At 40.6% G+C, this 20,541-nt stretch overlaps 1 protein-coding gene across 7 annotated transcripts in view; it reads right to left on the bottom strand.

Moving 5' to 3' along the window:
• The window catches only part of cnpy1 (canopy FGF signaling regulator 1), a 61,348-nt gene that overhangs the window by 11,513 nt on the left and 29,294 nt on the right, over window positions 1-20,541 (bottom strand). For 3 of the 7 annotated variants that reach the window (XR_014084158.1, XR_001777516.2, XM_008433556.3), the window contains one exon: window positions 7,638-7,805. The exons of 3 other annotated variants lie outside the window; for them this stretch is intronic. Coding sequence is in view for 2 of the 4 variants with exons in the window: in XM_008433556.3 (XP_008431778.2) it covers window positions 7,765-7,805 (41 nt within the window). In the remaining 2 variants the exon portion in view is untranslated. Of the gene's footprint in view, window positions 1-7,637; window positions 7,806-19,332; window positions 19,497-20,541 lie in introns of those variants that run through there. One more of the 7 variants, XM_008433555.3, reaches the window with a different exon arrangement.

The raw sequence follows: 20,541 nt of genomic DNA, 5'->3' as shown, positions 1-20,541 counted from the left end.
AAACCACAGGAAATATTTTACTTGTGCAAATTACACTGATAAGCAGGTCAGCAGAATCGATCAAAACCATCTGGCAGATTGCTGCATGTGCTGTAACTCCATAATTTTTGAATATTTGAGTGTTTGAATAAATAAAAAATCCAAGAACATTAAAAAACACCTCATGCAAAATGAGACCATGAGTTTATTATGAGGTGAAATTTTTGTAAAACATTCACAATACACAAAAAATAATTTTTGGGGCCCCAAAACCTTGCAGCCCTGTGCTACTTCCTTTCCTTTCTTAAATCTGGCCCATAAGACATCATGGAGCTTCACAGTGGTCAAATTCAGCTGACAAATATTCTTCAGTAAATTATCCAAATGTGTGTTGGATCCCAAACAATCATGTAAATAACAGCAGAGCTTCTTATAAGTGTGCATCCACACAGGTCATGAGGGCCCATATCAATTGCTGGTTCAAATGATCCATTTATCTAACATATCTCACTTCTGCTATAGAAAATCACACAACAATTGTATATCAGCAACAATTCTTGGGTATATCAGATATTTTTTCTGTTTTTTGAGGCAGTCATCTTGGCTCAGTTGAATTAGAAAAATATTTGCAAACTGAAACAATCCTGAAGATGAATCAAATAACATGTTTGGTTGAAGTTAAATAAAAACAACATGTCCTCCTTTCTAAGCCAGATCCAGCAGCCAAATTATTCCTAAAGAGTCACTGAAAATGCTTAACTTCACCTTCACTAGTCTCTTCACTTCTGGGTGACATCTGCTTGCCAGAGGAGGGGAGCAGTGGAAACAAGAGACATGGACAGAAATATGAAGACCAGAGGAAGATCCACTGTGTTTTCTATTGGCAATGATACCAGCAGTGGCCAGGGGGCTGAATGGCTGCAGAGGCCCTCATCTGCATTTCCTTTCTTAGCTGGCTTGTATGTGGAAGTAATGCCCAACGGTCGCAGACTTGAAGAACTCAGCTGCTCTTGACTTGGGAGAAAAGGCTGGGAGCCGAGTTTCTACACAATGTCAGGGGCTGACAGCCGAAGGGTTTGTGGTGCTGTGTATGCTGGAGTATGCTGGGGTAAGTTGGGGTATGCTGGGGTATGCTGGGGTATGTTGGGGTATGCTGGGGTATGCTGGGGTAAGTTGGGGTATGCTGGGTATGTTGGGGTATGCTGGGGTATGTTGGGGTATGCTGGGTATGTTGGGGTATGTTGGGGTATGCTGGGTATGTTGGGGTATGTTGGGGTATGCTGGGTATGTTGGGGTATGTTGGGGTATGCTGGGGTATGCTGGGTATGCTGGAGTATGCTGGGGTATGTTGGGGTATGCTGGGGTATGTTGGGGTATGTTGGGGTATGCTGGGGTATGTTGGGGTATGCTGGGGTATGTTGGGATATGTTGGGGTATGCTGGGGTATGCTGGGGTATGTTGGGGTATGTTGGGGTATGCTGGGGTATGTTGGGGTATGCTGGGTATGTTGGGGTATGCTGGGGTATGTTGGGATATGTTGGGGTATGTTGGGGTATGCTGGGGTATGTTGGGGTATGTTGGGGTATGCTGGGGTATGTTGGGGTATGCTGGGTATGTTGGGGTATGTTGGGGTATGCTGGGGTATGCTGGGTATGCTGGGGTATGCTGGGGTATGCTGGGGTATGTTGGGGTATGCTGGGGTATGTTGGGATATGCTGGGGTATGTTGTGGTATGTTGGGGTATGCTGGAGTATGTTGGGGTATGCTGGGTATGCTGGAGTATGTTGGGGTATGCTGGGGTATGTTGGGGTATGTTGGGGTATGCTGGGTATGTTGGGGTATGTTGGGGTATGCTGGGTATGCTGGGGTATGCTGGGGTATGTTGGGGTATGCTGGGGTATGTTGGGGTATGCTGGGGTATGCTGTGTTTGTTGGGGTATGCTGGGGTATGCTGGGTATGTTGGGGTATATTGGGGTATGCTGGGGTATGCTGGGTATGCTGGGGTATGCTGGGGTATATTGGGGTATGCTGGGGTATGCTGTGTATATTGGGGTATGTTGGGGTATGCTGGGGTTTGTTGGGGTATGTTGGGGTATGCTGGGGTATGTTGGGGTATGCTGGAGTATGGGGGTATGTTGGGGTATGCTGGGGTATTTTGAGGTATGCTGGAGTATGTTGGGGTATGCTGGGGTATGTTGGGGTATGCTGGGTATGCTGGGGTATGTTGGGGTATGCTGAGGTATGTTGGGGTATGTTGGGGTATGCTGGGTATGTTGGGGTATGCTAGGGTATTCTGGGTATGCTGGGGTATGCTGGGGTATGTTGGGGTATGTTGGGGTATGCTGGGTATGCTGGAGTATGTTGGGGTATGCTGGGGTATGTTGGGGTATGTTGGGGTATGTTGGGGTATGTTGGGGTATGCTGGGTATGCTGGGGTATGTTGGGGTATGCTGGGGTATGTTGGGGTATGTTGGGGTATGCTGGGTATGTTGGGGTTTGTTGGGGTATGCTGGGGTATGCTGGGGTATGCTGGGGTATGTTGGGGTATGCTGGGGTATGTTGGGGTATGCTGGGGTATGTTGGGGTATGCTGGGGTATGCTGTGTTTGTTGGGGTATGTTGGGGTATCCTGGGGTATGCTGGGTATGTTGGGGTATGTTGGGGTATGCTGGGGTATGTTGGGGTATGCTGGGGTATATTGGGGTATGCTGAGGTATGCTGTGTATATTGGGGTATGCTGGGGTTTGTTGGGGTATGTTGGGGTATGTTGGGGTATGCTGGGGTATGGGGTATGTTGGGGTATGCTGGGGTTTGTTGGGGTATGATGGGGTATATTGGGGTATGCTGAGGTATGCTGTGTATATTGGGGTATGCTGGGGTATGTTGGGGTATGTTGGGGTATGCTGGGGTATGTTGGGGTATGCTGGAGTATGGGGGTATGTTGGGGTATGTTGGGGTATGCTGGGGTATGGGGGCACAGAACCTGGATGATGGTCAAAATTTTTCCACACAAAGCAGGAAATGATGACACTCAGGCCAAAATCTTCACTCTATCCTGCTCCAACTGGAAATTTTAATAAATCATTAGGAATAGTACAGCAAAAACATAAAGCCTAGGCTGGTGTTTACATTTGAAGCATGCTTTTAAAATCATACAGGAGTTTATTGTTCTTGCAGGAGTTTATTTTTTTTGTATTCCTTCACACCTCTGATTTGAAGCAAACTGGAAGACTTTGCAGCTTTTATTTAAGTTTTAAAATAATTTTGAAGCAAATGTTTACTGCTTGCAGTTTTTTAATGTCCAAACACTTTCTATGGTATAAAGAAAAGCTACATCATATTTCTTGAGGAGAAAAGAGGATTTATTTTTGTTTTGTTTTGTTTCAGCATCAGGTTTTAGAATTTCTTCAGCAAATAGACAGGAAGAGTCTAATGATAATAAACCTGGAGAGGACAGTACCAATTCATGTGTTGTCTTCATTAACAAAACAGGACTTGCCTCAGCAGAGCCTGGTATAATCTAGAATGAATCTAACTAAACGCTAATGTGTGAACACTTGCAGGTTATATCCGTGTTTCTTTCTAAGATTATTTGGATTGTTGTCATAAAAATAAACAGAATTAATATGAGGTAAATTGTAAGGTCTGACCATAAGAGCCTGGATATGTTAAAAAAGGAAAAAAAAACCTTTCAGTGCCACTCTGTGTTGCATCTATTCAAATCAGTTGTTCTTCAGTGAATGCCAGGCCAAAACAGGACTTCCTGCAGTGGAGTCCAAACCTTTTGCCATGTGACCCAAATTCATCAAGCTGAAAGTGTTTTCAGGCCTAACAAAATCATAATAAAAAAAAAAATGCAAACATTTTTTTATTTTGTCTTTATTTTTACCTTCTCAGCCATAAACTAAATATTTAGTATTTTAGTGAAAATGAAAGTTATTTTTGTAGAAAACATAAAAACACAGAGATTCATCTTATTTATAGATGAATGTCGATTGATTGCTCTCTATGTTCTTAGCCTAGAAACAATTTAAGCATTTGAGTAAAAAGCTAGTGGATTTCCTTTTAAGTTTTTTTTTTTTGGTTTGGCTTAGGTGGCTGAGAGTAGTTGTACAGAAAAGTAGGTAATGAGAGATGGGGAAGATATGCAGCAAAGGTCATCAGGCCGGGAATCAAACCTGTGACATCTGCGTTGAGGACTAAGGCCTCCAATATATGGCTTGTGCCACCACAGCACCCTAAAGCTGCTGGATTTTTGGAGAATCAAAGTAAATTAATAAAAAACAAATTAAGTAACCTTAATTTATCAAGTAAAATCTCACCCAAAATGTGTTTAAAAGTACTAAAACCCTTGCAAAAGCCTGTAAGCAGCACACCGTGAGCTAACATACTTTTAAGGTGCTTTTCATAAATGTACCTGATGAAAATATGTGTTTCAACATACTTTTCATTAAACTCACATTTGTATATTAATTTTTTTCTTGGTCTAATGTAATATATTTCTAGTGTTTTCATTAGCTGTAAGCAGAATCACATCATAAATAATAGAAATAAAGGCACATAAACATCTATCTGTGTGGAATTAATGGAATTAATATGTATTGCTTAGTGAAATATAAAATAATATATAAAGCAATGAAACAAGATGTCTTTTTCAAGTGTTAACATCTACAAATTATACTGAATGTTTGATTTTATTTTTTACATATTTGTCTGTAAGCAATACTGATGTCCTTTAATATCCTAAGTTATAAAGTTGTTGCCAGATTTAGTGGTTGTTACACCTAAATGTCTCTTATTTGAATTTTTGTCACTTTTACTTGCATTAAATTCACAGAAAGCCTAATTTCAAAGAACTATAAAACACTTAATATGTAGAAAAACTTAACATTTTATCATAAAAATTTGAAAAATGGAATGCAAAGAAAAAAAAACACCTAACATTCTCACTACCAAAGCATTTAACCACCCTTTGTGGCAGTCATTATGAAATAATGAAAAGATGGAAATGAAGTTTGTTAATCACCGCTTAATCACGACGCTGCGTCTGTTGACATATATCTAAGGTTTCATTTAGTAACACTTAAATCCAGCACACTTGTCTTATTTCCTGAGTATGGGAACATTTCAGTCACATTTCTCTCTTCCCTGGTTAAATACAAGTTAAAAAACATAACACTGATTTATCTATAAAGTTCAGACATCCTCTTGTCATAAACTTCACCTCTCCAACAGGCAGAGGAAAAGGGCAGACGAGTAGAGAAAAGAAAAGTACATATCACAAAGTACCGATGTCTCCTGTGTCTCAGTCAAACAAAAGATTGCCCATCCAGTCCCCCTCCCCCACTGAGAGATTTGCCCATAGTTCTCTAAACGCTTCCTAGTCAAACTTGGAATATGGAATGAAGAGGACAGGGGCTTTGTGGCGGAAATATAATTACAGCCACTAAAAGATGGTGACGGTGAAGAAAGGGAGATGACATCAGGGCAATTTCACACCCAGGTCTTCGATGGCCAGGCCAAGCCTGGATGTTGCTGCAATACACTGATCAAAGCCTGCTGCAGCTGGCCTGCACCCCCCACCCCCTGCACCCCTCACCCCCTGCACCCCCGTCTACCACCACCAAAAGAGGAGACTTATTTATGCTAATCTCCAGGACAAATATATTTTTAATCTTGTTAGAAAACAATTTAATACTGAAGTTCAGTGACTAAACTTTATGAGAAAACAGTGGTGATTCAACAATGCATGACTATTTTTGCTTTAATACTTTGTTTCAAAGCTGATGTTCAGTGTCGGAATATAATTATCTTTCTGCAGTAACAACATAACGGTGCTGTACCAGAAGCCTGGTGCATCTGGGACGTGACATCATGTTTTTAACCCAGAGCAGTGGGAGGGAACAGAAAGGTTTCTGAACATGGTGGCATGTTTACAAAAATATTGGCATATCATCTTTGTTATCTTATGTAACCAACTCCAAGCACTTTTAAACCACATTTAGACATCTCTATGAATGTTGTTTCACATTTCCTTTCGCTTTTCACCCACAATGTCACATTAATTAGACAGAGGACAATGCCATTGTTTCAGTCTAGTTAACAAAAAGTTACTTGAAGGCACATTTCAGGGACATTGTAACTGGAAGTACAACAACTAATAGCTCTTTTATGGTTAATGTGAAGAAAGAGACATTCAACTTTGCTCACCCTCAATGAATCTCTTAGTTGTGTAATAACTTTGGTTAACTTAGGTGAAAGTGAGCATCTAAGGGTCTCATACATCCTTATGCCTGCTTTAAAATGTTTGGTTTTCATCTAGGGCTGAAATGATTAATCATGATTATTGAAATAACCAGTTAACAATTAGTCAATTAATTGTTAAAACTAAAACTATTTGCTGAAAGAACAACATACTCAGTAATTAATCCAAAACTGTACACATTTTGAATTTAAAATAAAAAACCCCTCTGTTTGTCAATCTGCTCTACTAAATAAAACTCAAGAGGTACCATAGTTTTAGCTTCACCTGGTTCACATTCTGTAAAATATAAAACAAATCTACTATTAAGCACCTTTGAAGAAATTGTGACCAGATCAGCCCTGCTCTGTACTGATGCTCAGTCGAGCACAAAGACCTCAGCTTTTCATGTTCGAATGATTTTTTACCTGCAGATCCATCCTTTGTACAAATGATCAAGCATTCACTAAAAGAATTCTGTTACTGCACTTTCGACAATTAATTTTTTATTTTCTTATATGAAAAAAATGGAATTATTTCTTTATTAATGTATTTCTAATATTGTGAAAAGAAGCTTAAGTGGTTTAATGAAAAATCTGTGGAAGGTGCCATTTTTTTAAATCTGATTGATAAATTGTCAGAATAATTGATAGAACAATCAATAACTACAATAATATTTTGCTCTAGAAAGAATTTGTCCTGAGTTCACAACTGCTTTAGCATATGAGTGGAGCAACTAACCAGTGACCCATATGCTGCTCAGGTTTTACTTTGTCGTCTAACTAATGACCCAACTTTGAAACACAATGAGCTTTTCTAAACACTGAGAAGGTAAAATAAATGTCTAATTTTGAAATAAAAAATTCAAGTCTGCTCCTCCATCACCTTAATAAAAATCATAATACAAATATACAGTGAAAAGGGAGCAGCAATGAGAAGCATTCTCCTCACATGGCAGATTTACTTAATGGACCAATCTTTAAAATGTCTTGAAAGGTTCGTTTCCACTTTTGTTCCGGAACATTTCATCCAGTCTGACTGTTTTTTCCAATGTGGAATCTGAAAGATGAGCCAAGTATGTAGATGACAGTCCCTGAATCAGGGTGTTCTTCTCCACTGCACTGCGCCGCTTTTGTCTGGGGAAACCGATCTCCACCCACAGCAACAGAGGAGTCCAGAATGAGATGAAAAAACAGTGAAGTCAGCCTAATGCTGGGGATATTTAGAGAAATTCTTATCCATCCAAAAATCCCCCCTCCCTGTAACTTGACAATTTATGTTGTAGATCTCCAACTACTTTACAGAAACAAGAAAAATCTAGAAGTCTACTCTTGATCCTGAAAAGGTTCCCACAGTGGAAACAGCTTAAAATATACAGGACTATGTGCACAAGTAGAGACAAAATGGAAACAAATAGTGTGTTCTCTCAACATTTTATATTTTATTTGTTTACAAAAGTTAATTGGTACAATGATTTTCTGAGTTTCAAAATTATCTTTGAAAAGTTGTTCACTCCAAGACCAAGGCAGAAGTGATTTCAATCACTACAGCTCGTCATTTGGCTGACTGTCGTCTTTACAGTAATCTGCACAAAAAGAGGGAAAAAGAAACACCTGTCAGCCTGTCAGTTAGTTTTCTGCCATAAGTAGTGCATGTAGGCCAAACATATAATTATAATTTGCCTTTTGGATAGAATCTGCCATAAGAGCTGAAGAGGTCTGCAGCTCCTCCTCACGAGGCTCTCATGGTTATTACTCAGATTAATATTGCTCCTTGCATATATGTCAGTTTAGATTAACAGCTACTTTACGTTATGGTACACTCTTATTGAACATATTCCCAATAAGTTCCCGTTTAAACAGTTTTATAAGCTGGTTTATATTTGTACTTTTTTTAAAACTCTTCATTCAACCCATTCCATACATTTACTCCACACACCAATAAACAAAAACTCTTCTTGGTTGTTCTAATACATTGTTTTTTAAAATGTCCTCCTCTTAAATTACAACCCCCCTCTCTGTCACAAAACATTTTTTGTATATTGTGTGGAAGTTGATGATTTCTTACTTTAAACATGAATTGTACAGTTATAAATGTTACAAGGTCCCAGAATTTCAGTATATTTGATTTAAAAAATAACAGGTTTGTGTTCCCAATATCCCACTTAGGGTCCCACCAAGTTATCATTACTGACATAAATTTGTTATAAAAGTATTACTGATTGCACTTTAATAATTAGGTAACTTTATGTTATTAAAGGTAAAATTTAAACAGTAATGATTTCTTCTTCAATGTCAAGTTGTCATAACAAAGAACTTTTGAATAATGTCAACTTTGTATTAACAGTGTCATAATTTACCGAATGACGCTTTATGACAACAGTCATAAATATTCATGAAGGCTTATTCATGTTCATGACAGGTGTTATGTCATGTTTATGACGGTGTCATGACAGTGTTATTCACCCCCCTTCAAATAAAGTGTTACCATGTATTTTATAAGGTTTGATACTTTGACTATGTCATTTATATATAAATTGAATAATTTGGGTCCCAACACTGATCCCTGCGTACAGGGGCGCTGCCAGGAATCTTGGGCCCCCTGAAAAAAATGTAATCTTGCCCTCTCCCCACATGCAGCTGCTGTTAAAATTTCTTGAGTCTATCTGACCCATCAAAAGTGTCTCAATTTCAATGATTTGCTTGCCTTGCTTTCTTTGGTCCAATATTGATAACTAGTACAATATTTATTGCTCATGAAATTTATATGCAAGAGTAAAATTCAGTATGCATACAGTATGCAAGTAGGTTGCTTACATTTTTTCTATTAGTTTTAGATTACTGAAATGTCTCTCCCCATGAGCAAGTCATAGGCAAGATGCAAAATATACATGAAGCAATACATACTTCTCAAAAATGCTATGTATTTGCATTTTATTCAAGCTTCAGTACATAACTTTAATCAAAAATATTTTCTCCATATTTGTTAAAGTTGTCACGATGTCGTAGCAGTTTGTTATGAGACAAATAATCTGTGAAAACAATCAGTCTCCTCCATCTCCTTCCTGAATTACTATTACTGGTTAAAGTAATGCACCGTTCTGACCAAAACAACCAATCAGAACCAGTAGGAGGGCCTTAGTGCTGTCAATCAAACTCATTCACTCACTGCTAAATGTGCTAATGGTGGAGAAACAACTTGTTACAGGAAAATTGTTTATCTGCCATCACTGGTAGCTATGCTTACTAGACAAAGCATTTACAACAGGCTATGCTAGCTGCAGAATAGCACAGAGCAAGGGGGAGGAAGGATGAGCAGCACCACATGAGATTGTGATTGACAGCACTAAAACTCTCCTGCCACTGACTGGTTGTTTATAGCACTGGGAGAAAGCAGAGGAAATAGATTCTTCACAAATTATCTTTCATGCCATACTGTCACAATATAATGACAGTTTTAATAAATATGTGGACAAATTTGTTTTTAGAAAAGTTACATACTGCAGCTTTAATTTCACTTAGGAGAGAACAGGTCAGGAGGGACGTGGGTTAGAGCTTCTGCTGACTGGCTCATCTGTTGTTAAGTGGTAAAAGGTACAAGGGACAAGTTCAATATGTGAGTATCTTTGTAATTATTTTCCTTAATTCATTAAATGCTACTGAAATGGAGGCAAACAGTAGTCTGTAGCTAAGCTAAACTATGCTAAATGGTTGATAATCTCACATAGTCTACCCACCTCTCGGAGAAAAACTGGGTTATAAATTGACACTCTTGCCTTTTTCTCTCCCTCGCTCTATTTCTTTTTTCCTTGTTTATTTATTTATTTTTTTAAAAACCTGACTTTATAACTTTTCTTAACAGCATAGTAATATCCACAGTCGTTCTTGTTTCCTACTGTCTGCTGCAAACAGCGTCACTCTCAAGGCTCCAAGCAGGAACGAACCATTTCATGAAGATCCAGGGGGGTTCAGGGCAAATATGAATGTGTGTTTTTTGGTCTGGGAGTGGGAACATTACATTTTTACTGCTAAAAACAATCTTTGAAAATACAATATGATTAATTTTGTAATTGACAGGGCCCCAATTTTTTTTAATTTCTATGAACAATAAATAAAAAAATAAATTGTGGAGGGCCCCCTGTTGGTCAGGGCCCCTAGTATTGTCATCACTTCTCCCCCCTATGCGCCCCTGTCTGCGGAACCCCACAAGTTATGTTTAGTAAATCTGATATCTGATTATCAAATTCTACAAATTGTTTCTTTTGTCCATTGTAGCTTCTAAGCCAGTTTAATGCTACCCCTGTAATTCCAAACCTTTCCAGTTTTTTTAATAAGATGTCATAATTGATGGTATCGAAGACTTTATAGAAAAAGGAAAAAAATAAGAGCCCTTTTAACAAAATTAATGATATTGTGTTTTTTAAATTGTTTTTAGCAGTAAAATGAAATATTACCCCTTTCCACACCAAAAAGCACACATTCATATTTGTCCAAAACACCCCTATGGATCTGCATGAAATGGTTCAGTGGAAGACGACAAGAATGACTGTGGTGGTTAATCTGCTGCTGAGGAAAATAGTAAAGTCAATGTTTCTCCAACAAAGCCTGGTAGACTGTGTGAGATAATCAACCATTTAGCATAGTTAGCTTAGCTACAGACTACTGTTTGCCTCCATTTCTTTTAATAAATGAGGGGAAAATATTTACCAACATATTCATAACATGTCCCTATACCTTTGACCACACTTAACAGATGAGTCAGTAAGCAGCAGCTCTAACCACTATAACCTCTCACTCCTTTCCCAGTGACAAAGGTGAGCTACACTGTGTTCAATGACAAGCTATGTAGCATCATTCCTTAAAATCTATGTGGAATTTTCCTGTCTCTGCTCTTTTTACTAAAACACAGTAAAAACAATATTTATTACTGAACAGAAATTAAAACAATCTTTATAACATGATAATAAAAAAACAGCCTCCTGTCAGTCCAGACGTAGTCTGCATTTACATTGCCACATCCCTCCTGACCTGTGAAATTAAAGCTGCGGTATGTAAAATATATATATATATATATATATATATATATATATATATATATATATATATATCATATTTTCCGGACTATAAGCCGCAGATATCTCTGCCGCTCCAGGTTTTCCACAACGATGCAGCAGCAGAGGGGGGCAGACACCCAAATTTTGAGTTTTAACAAGTCAATTGAATATCACATTTATTATGGTTGAAAAAGAAAAAGTTGCCAAGTTTAGATTTAACTGAACTGATTATGAGGGTGTATGAGTTTGAAGAGAAAAATCTCCTTAGCGTCTGCTACTAGCATGTGCAAAATGAAAATGGGCGCTTTCTTCTTCTTCATATACCAGGGGTCTCAAACTCAATTTACCCGGGGGCCACTGGAGGCAGAGTCTGGGTGAGGATTCCACAAAAAACATAAAAAAAATATCCTCAAATGTCATCAACATTTAATTATTTCTCCAATATATGAAGTGCATAAATTAGGACCAAAACCAGCATAAGAAATAATATATATATATTTTGGAAAAACTAAATATATATTTAGTTTTTCCTTTTCCTTACACGAGTTTCCGTCAAGTGATATATATTTTCTTTTTTATTTCCCCTTAACATGCGTTTTTGTCAAGAAAAATAGATATTTTGCTCTGCCTTTTTTTGGTTCTTCCTTTTCCGCTCGCTGTATTTCTGCTCTCTGTATTTCTGCTGCATCGTTATGTTAATGAGGAGAGCTGCCTTCTATGCCCAGTGTCTGTTACTACCCAATAGTAAGTCCCGCCTACTCCTCACAACTCTTTGGACTCACTACTGCCCAGTTCTCTGTCCAACAGGTCCGGAAAATCCCCAGAACTCGGGTCTTACCCTAGAGATAGTTGGTGGAGAATTATCTGTGTAAACTGGGGTCGGAAAGGACTCGTCTAGCTCTGACTACCTTTGATCCAGAGTTATGACCCTTTACAGTTGAGGAACAATCAGCTGAGTAGCCCATGTTAACTTTACCATATTTAGGAGAACCAACAATAATTAAGACTGACACAATTAAACTCACTGTTCACAATTCTCATTAGAATTTTAGAATACAATTTTATTAAGCAAGCTTTAGCAGGGGCACATGACAACAGGTTAAATTCCCAAAGGTTATAAAAGAGGCAAAAATATAATGAAATCTACTAGGATCAATCACATCCTATCCTTGTTCCTATCCCTAACCTGTATCACTAAGTTTACTGAGCGAGGCTTTGGGGGAAGCTGGTCAACTCATACCCGATGGTTCTTGGTCTCGGCAGCTGTAATCTTTAGATGTCCTTGGTCAGAGTCTTTGTCCAGCCGGAGCAAAGTCCTCTTTTCTGAAGAGAAGCGGAGCAAAACCGTGCGTTGTCCTTATAACGTGCAGAATCTTTGTCTTTAAATGACCTCCGTCTCTTTTCCAAGTCAGCTGCAACTGAATTGAGAGCGTTGGGTAGAGGCAGAGGAGTTGATCGGATCTGGAACCAGGGTCGGTGGCTGGTGGAACTCGTCCCTTCTAGGCGGCGTGAAGTCCTGGAGCTTCCCTCGGTCCCGGGGTGTGGTCCTCTGCTGGTCTTTAGCCTGCTTCCTCTGGTGGCTCCTCTTCTGCGCCGCGGACGAAGAACCCCGTTTCTCTCCTGAGCTCCACATTTTAAACCCTCTCAACGTAGGGCAGTCTTCGGGGCAGGGCTGCGTCACTTTAGAACCTGCCCACCACATCTCACTGTTTGTGGAAAGTCCCTACCTTCCCCAACTGCCCCAACTCCCTCGTGACACATTCCTTGGTTACCGGTGACCATCTGCTTCTGATTATGCTGCACCCATCGCCCCCGCTCAGGAATGTTTTACTTTGTCGACATTTTACTTCCGTATGTTTCTTCCTCACTCATCATCCTTAAGCTTTAATAATCAATGATTATTATACAACAATCAAGTTGTTCAAACCTCAATTCCCATAATGCATTATAACAGTCAGCTGATTAAAAGTACAGAACATATACTCGATTATACATTACAGGCATTCCTTCATTGGCATGTGTATTATTATTTTAAACCTGTTACAAACCATAATCATCATTAAATCATTATACAAGGCTTACTGTTATTTCTCAGGCTTTTATTCCGTTTTCTGCGTGTACCTGGACAGATCTCACATGCTTATACCAGGTTTCATGACACCAGCTCCTCTACTATTGGCCAATAGAGCTTTGGAACCAACGTCACTGCGTCAGACGTTGTGGGGCGTTTAGGTGCAGTCGCTCGGTGCCATCTTTACAGGCCACAGACCAAAACAAACTTTATCCCGGTGGTTTTATTGTGTTACCGACTGCAGTGAAGTTAGTTTCGAGTTGAATATTGGATTTTCCAATATCTGCAGAGCAAGCGGCGTTTAACTCAAGGTTGATCTGATTTATGAACGCTAATTTCGGCCATCCATTCTCTAGCTCCCTTCTCAAGCGCTCGGAGGTTCACTGTTTTGATTATCTGTCCATTGTGCAATCTACATATCTATAGATAGATAAAGATATACATCTATAGATCTGTCTATATTGTGCCCAAGCTATCAGTCAAAGCTGAAGTTAGCTTCCGAATGTAGCATCTAATTCGGAAATAGCTAAAGGGCGATTACACTGATATTGGATTTTCCAATATCTGCCGAGCAAGCGGCGTTTAATAATGATCGCAGTTTTATTTTAAAAAATTTAAAATCTTCTTTTTCCCCTCAATGCTATGTAACTGATCAACAACATTCTCAAATTTCAATCCCCTATTAAAACCTTATTCCGTTTAAATGGGCACTTTCTTCTTTTTCCAATTTTGACTTCCAGTGATTCACTTCCTGCTAAAGAGCCCCCTGGTGGTTGAAGAAAAATCCACATAGAAGTCGCACCGGACTATAAGCTGCATGATTTGAAGCGTAGGAAAAAAGTAGCGGCTTGTAGTTCGGAAAATACGGTGTATATATATATATATATATAAGAGGCAGAGGTCTAGTGAGTGTGAGAGCCACTGTCTAGGATGAAACATCCAAGATCCATAAATACATCAAGGACAAAGCCTCAACAGACAATGTGCTCAGCGAATGTCTCAGGCAATGGAGAACAGAGGATGAGGTGCTGGAGGTACCATCATGGGAGGACAAGCCCCTACATGGGATGTACCACCAACAAATAACTGAAGAGCTGATATCAGGAAATCCTACCAATGGCTGGAAAAAGCTGGACTCAAGGACAGCACAGAGGCTCTCATCCTGGCTGCACAGGAACAGGCCCTAAACACCAGAGCAATAGAGGCTCAGATCTACCACACCAGACAAGACCCAAGGTGTCGGTGGTGCAGGAGGCCCCTGAGACAGTCCAGCACATAACAGCAGGGTGCAAGATGCTGGCAGGGAAAGCTTACATGGAACGATATAACCAAGTGGCGGGCATAGTGTACAGAATCATCTGAGAAGAATATGGACTGGAAGCCCTGAGATCGAAGTGGGGAACACCCCCAAAGGTGGTGGAGAATGACCGAGCTAAGATCCTGTGGGACTTCCAGATCCAGACAGACAGAATGGTAATGGAGAACCAACCGGACATTGTGGTGGTGGATAAACAACAGAGGAAAGCCGTTGTGGTGGATGTAGCAATACCAAGTGACTACAACATCAGGAAAAAAGGAGAAACTGGAGAAATACCAGGACCTCAGAGAGGAACTGGAAAAGGAGAGAGAGAGAGACAACCCGCGGAAAGTGAGAAGGGAATATATATATATATATATATATTTTTTTAATTCCCTTCTCACCCTCCGCGGGTGGTCTGTTTCATCCTCTGAGCTCGGGTCCTCTACCAGAGGCCTGGAAGCTTGAGGGTTCTCCTCCAGTATCTTGGCTGTGCCTAGAACTGCACATTTCTGGACTGAGATGTCTGATGTTGTTCCTGGGATCTGTTGTAGCCACTGCTCCAGTTTGGGGGTGACTGCCCCGAGGGCCCCGATGACCACAGGCACCACTGTGGTCTTCACCTTCCAGGCCTTTTCCAGTTCCTCTTTGAGGTCCTGGTATTTCTCCAGTTTCTCGTGCTCCTTTTTCCTGATGTTGTAATCACTTGGTATTGCTACATCCACCACAGCAGTGAGCCTGTGTTATTTCCATGGATTCACTTCTGTATTCAGCCTGAAAGAGCGAGTTTAAGGGAACGAGTGAGCAGACCAGAGCCAGACAGCTGAGCAAATGATCCGCCTGTACACACCACTGTAAACACCATCCTATCTGAGCTCTTCACAAGAAGCATGCAAAAGTAATAAAACAAAATAACACAGGGACCTTAAAGAACATGGTAGCACAACAACTTTGAACCTGAACAGCCAGCTGAACTTGAACTCTGACACCAGAGCTGCGCTACTGTTAAGCTGTGGGGTTTGTTGTGCTTCCTCATGGTTCGGACAATGAACTTGAAAATAAGTACAAAATAAGATAAAAATATTGTCTGTTAGAATGGATTAAAATGTTTAGATACTTAAATAGCACATTTTCACAAGAAAAATGGGTAACACTTTATTTGAAGGGAGGTGAATAAGACTGTCATAAACATGACATAACACCTGTCATGAACATGAATTAGCCTTCATGAATATTTATGACTGTTGTCATAAAGCGTCATTCGGTAAATTATGACACTTTTAATACAAAGTTGACATTATTCAAAATGTCTTTGTTATGACAACTTGACATTAACCAAGAAATCATTACTGTTTAAACTTTACCTTTAATAACATAAAGTTACCTAATTATTAAAGTGCAATCAGTAATACTTCTAGAACATATTCATATCAGTAATGATTTGTGATTTACCGAATGATGCTTTATGACAACAGTCATAAATATTCATGAAGGCTTATTCATGTTCATGACAGGTGTTATGTCATGTTTATGACAGTGTCATGACAGTCTTATTCCCCCCCATTCAAATAAAGTGTTACCGAAAAATGTCAGAGAATATTACTGCATAAGCTAAAGTTCATGTTAGTCATCAAGTAAAACTCGCCTTCGTATTCGTGAATGTTTAACGAGGCGTACATCTTAAAACCTTTCTCCAGCTTACTTGTTGGGGTTTTGGATCTATGTTCATCATTAATTGTTACCTTGGCAAGCACCAAGTGTAAAACGCCACTTTCAATAGACCGGAAACGACCGAGCTGCTTTTCCCCGAACATGGAAGCTGACTTGCAAAGAGCCCATTATTGCTCATGCTTTAAACTTGTCAAAAAGTTAAAAAAAACTTAACACGCATGAACACTTTTGCAAGGTATTGTAATTTAGATTTGCATGGTGGTTAACAATATTTTCTTGAACAGCTAATGTTTTTGTTGTGTCTATCTCTGTGGTACGTAAAATAGAATAGAATATACTTAATTGATCTCCAAGTGGAAATTGCTTATTTATTGAAAGCTACTCCAATTGAGATGAAAAATAAAAAGTTTGTAAAATATATATATATATATATATATATATATATATATATATATATATATATATATATATATATACCTAAGACTGAATAATAAAGAGCGAATAGTTCAAAATGACTAGATATAAACAAATAAATAAATAAATAAATAAATAAGCAATCACATGCAATATATTAATAAATAACCTATAAATGAGCGCAGAAAAAAATGTAATCGATTAGCACAGACATGGGCATTGTAAAGTCTAATGGCTGCAGGCATAAATGATTTCCTGTGTCACTCTGTGGTGCACTTTGGTAAAATGAGTCTCTGCTGAAGGGGCTCCTGTATCCAACCAGCACATCATGAAGAGGATGAGACTCGTTGTCCAAGATGGCCTGAATGTTGGACAGGATCTTTCTTTCTGACACCACTGTCAGAGAGTCCAGCTCCACTCCAACGACGTTACTGGCCTTCCGGATCAGTTTGTTCAGTCTGATAGTATCCTCCAGCATACAGGATGGCACTAGCAACCACAGAGTCATAAAACATCCTGAGCAAGGTCCGGCAAATGTTTAAGGACCTCAGACGCCTTAGAAAGTAGAGGTGATTTTGGCCCTCCCTGTACACAGAATCAGTGTTCTTGACCCAGTCCAGTTTATTTATAGTTCTCCACAATGACCACACTGACCCCCTGGATGGTATCAGGGGTCACCGATGTCCAGATCCTCCTCCTCAGATCCACCACCTGTTCTTTGGTCTTTGTCACATTGAGCTGCAGGTGGTTCAGCCCACACCATGTGACAAAGTTTTCCACAGCAGCCCTGTACTCAGTCTCATCGCCCTCTCTGATGCAACCAACCACAGCTGAGTCATCTGAGAACTTCTGAAGATGACAGGTCTCAGTGCAGTAGCTGAAATCAGTTGTATAGAGCGTGAAGAGGAATAGAGAGAGGACAGGCCCTTGTGGAGCCCCTGTGTTGCTGACAACACTGTCTGACACACAGTGTCGCAGGTGCATGAACTGTGTTCTACCAGTTAGATAATCCACAATCCAGGACACAAAGAGGGGATCCAACTGCAATGGCATCAGTTTCTCACCCAGTAGAGACGGACGGATGGTGTTGAATGTACTGGAGAAGTCACAAAACATAATTCTCACAGTGCTTACTGGCTGGTCCAGCTGAGCGTATGCGCGGTTCAGCAGGAAGATGATGGTGTCCTCAAGTCCAAGTCTGGGCTGTTAGGCAAACTGTAAGGGATCCAAGTGTGGTTGGACCAGAGTGTGAAGCTGCTCCAGGACGGGTATCTCCAGAGACTTCATGATGTGGGAGGTCAGCGCCACAGGCGTATAGTCCTTGGAGTCACCGAGTAGAAGAAGAGGGAAGGAGGTATAAAGGTGAGATGAAGGACTCTGAGGAGTGGGAGGGGAGAGATGTTGGACAGCAGCAGTGGCATTGATGGGAGTGTGAGCAGGAGGTACAGGGGCCACAGTGTCAAATCTGTTGAAAAACAGGTTGAGTTCATTGGCTCTGTCAACGTTACCCTCAAGCGTTCCACAGCCTGCTGATCTGAACCCGATGATAGTCCTCATCCCTCTCCAGACCTCTCATGTTTTCCTGCTGGAGTTTCCTCTCCAGCTTCTTCTTATATTCCTCTTTAGCTCTTCTGATCTTCACTTTCAAGAACCTCTGAATTACTCTCACATCATCCTTGTTGCCATCTCTGAAAGCCCTCTTCTTCTCATTCAGGATGGTTTTGATCTCCTTTGTTAGCCAGGGCTTGTTATTTGGGTAACAATAAACTGTCTCAGTAGGGATGATAGAGTCAAGACAGAAGTTGATGTAATGTGTTATGCACTCAGTGAGCTCATCAGTGTCCTCCACATTCAGCTCACAGAGTGCATGCCAGTCAGTGGTCTCAAAACATCCTTGTAGTGTCTCGGTTACCTCCTTTGACCCTATCCTCACTATCCTCATGGTTGCAGTCTGGCTCTTCACCAAGGACTGAAGGACACCAAGTTATGATCAATCTTTGAATGGAAGGAGAGGAGAAGGAGAGGAACTGTATGCATCCTTTATGTTAGCATACAGCAGGTCCAGAGTTCTCTCTTCTCAGGTGGGATAGCTCACATACTGGGTGAAGTTGGGCAGGGTTTTGTCCATGGTGACATGAATAAAATCACCCAAAATAATCACGAATGCAGTTGGATGTTCAGTCTACAAGTGAGCTACAGAGGAGTGGATGACGTCACAGGCCACCATGGGGTTAGCAGAGGGAGCATGTAAACAGTCACCGTGACAACATGGGAATATTCACTGGGCAGGTAAAACGGACGAAGACCAACCGCCAACAGTTCAACGTCCGGGCAGTAGATTCTCTCCTTCACTGTTATATGAGCAGGATTGCACCAACGGTTGTTTACTAGAACGGCAAGCCTGCCTCCTTTCCACTTACTGCTCTCGGTGCAATCCCCATCAGCCCACATGGTCCCGTATCCCTCGATGGTAACATTGGTATAAGGAATGTGTGGGTGCAGCCATGTCTCCGTAAAACACATTAAACTATATTCCCAGTATTCCTTCCGACTCCTGGACAACAATGTTAATTCATCTATTTTGTTAGCCATCGATCTAATCTTACCCAACAGAGGGGAGAAACAGCTTATAACTTCTCTTCTCCATAAGCCTCTGTTGTTTCTTCCTTTTTGCTCTCCGCCATTGTTTGTTTCCTCCTCTGCAACCCCGATGTGACCTTCTCCAGATCTCCTCGGGGATCTGCACACACCATTTCTGCCACATGTGGAGCTGCAGATTATGCAAATAAACATTATTGACAAGACAAGGTGGCCCTGGACAAGAAACACAGACATTTTAATGCCACAATATGTTGTCACAAAATCTCTGAACACCCTACTACAATGTTCTTGTAGTCCAACTTCCCTTAACTGAAAATACTCAAATTTCAAGTGAAGATTTTCTTAAAATGTAAAGCTGATTGGTTGCCATAGCAATTAAGTCCAGAAAAGAACCGAGAAAAGTGATGTTTAAATACAGAATGAGATTTTAGTCTAAATCAAAACTAAAATTCAATAGTAAAAATACTGTAACAAAACTTGCTAAACCAACTGCACTACACAAAAAATCTTTCCACTAATTGTGGTTTACCACACTCATTATTGATCTCCAAGTAAAAATTGCTTATTCGTTGACAAGCTACTCCATCAAATGTGTTAAATCATCAATCTTCTACGGGGGTCGGGTCGCAGGGTCAGCAGCCTAAGAAGGGAGGCCCAGACTCAGCTCCTCCGGGAGACTTCCAAGGCATTCCCAGGCCAGCCGAGAAACCGGGGAGGACCCAGTCCAGGGCCTCCTCCCAGTGGGATGTGGGATGCGTCAAGGAGGCATTCTAACCCTAAAATGCCCGAGCCACCTCAACTGGCTCCTTTCTATGTGAAGGAGCACCGACTCTACTCTGAGTCCCTCCCGGATTACCGAGCTTCTCACTCTATCTCTAACGGAGAGCCCAGCAACCCTGCGGAGGAAACCTATTTCAGCCGCAGGGTCATGAGTCATGAGATTTGGGTCATGACCTTGTTCTTTCGGTCATGACCCAAAACTCATGGCCATAGATGATCAACTGGTAAATATAGAGCTTCACGTTTTGACTCAGCTCTCTCTTCACCACGACAAACTGGTACAGCGCCTGCTTCACTGCAGATGTTGTGCCAGTCCGCCTGTCAATCTCCCGCTCCCTTCTTCCCTCAATTCTGAACAAGATCCCAAGACACTTAAACTCCTCCACTTGAGGCAGGACGACCCCCCCGACCCGGAGAAGGCACTCTACCCTTTT

Source organism: Poecilia reticulata, chromosome 17 (genome assembly GCF_904066995.2).
Source record: "Poecilia reticulata chromosome 17, P_reticulata-male-v2, whole genome shotgun sequence".
NCBI lineage: Eukaryota > Metazoa > Chordata > Actinopteri > Cyprinodontiformes > Poeciliidae > Poecilia > Poecilia reticulata.
This window is presented reverse-complemented; position numbering and strand designations above follow the sequence as displayed.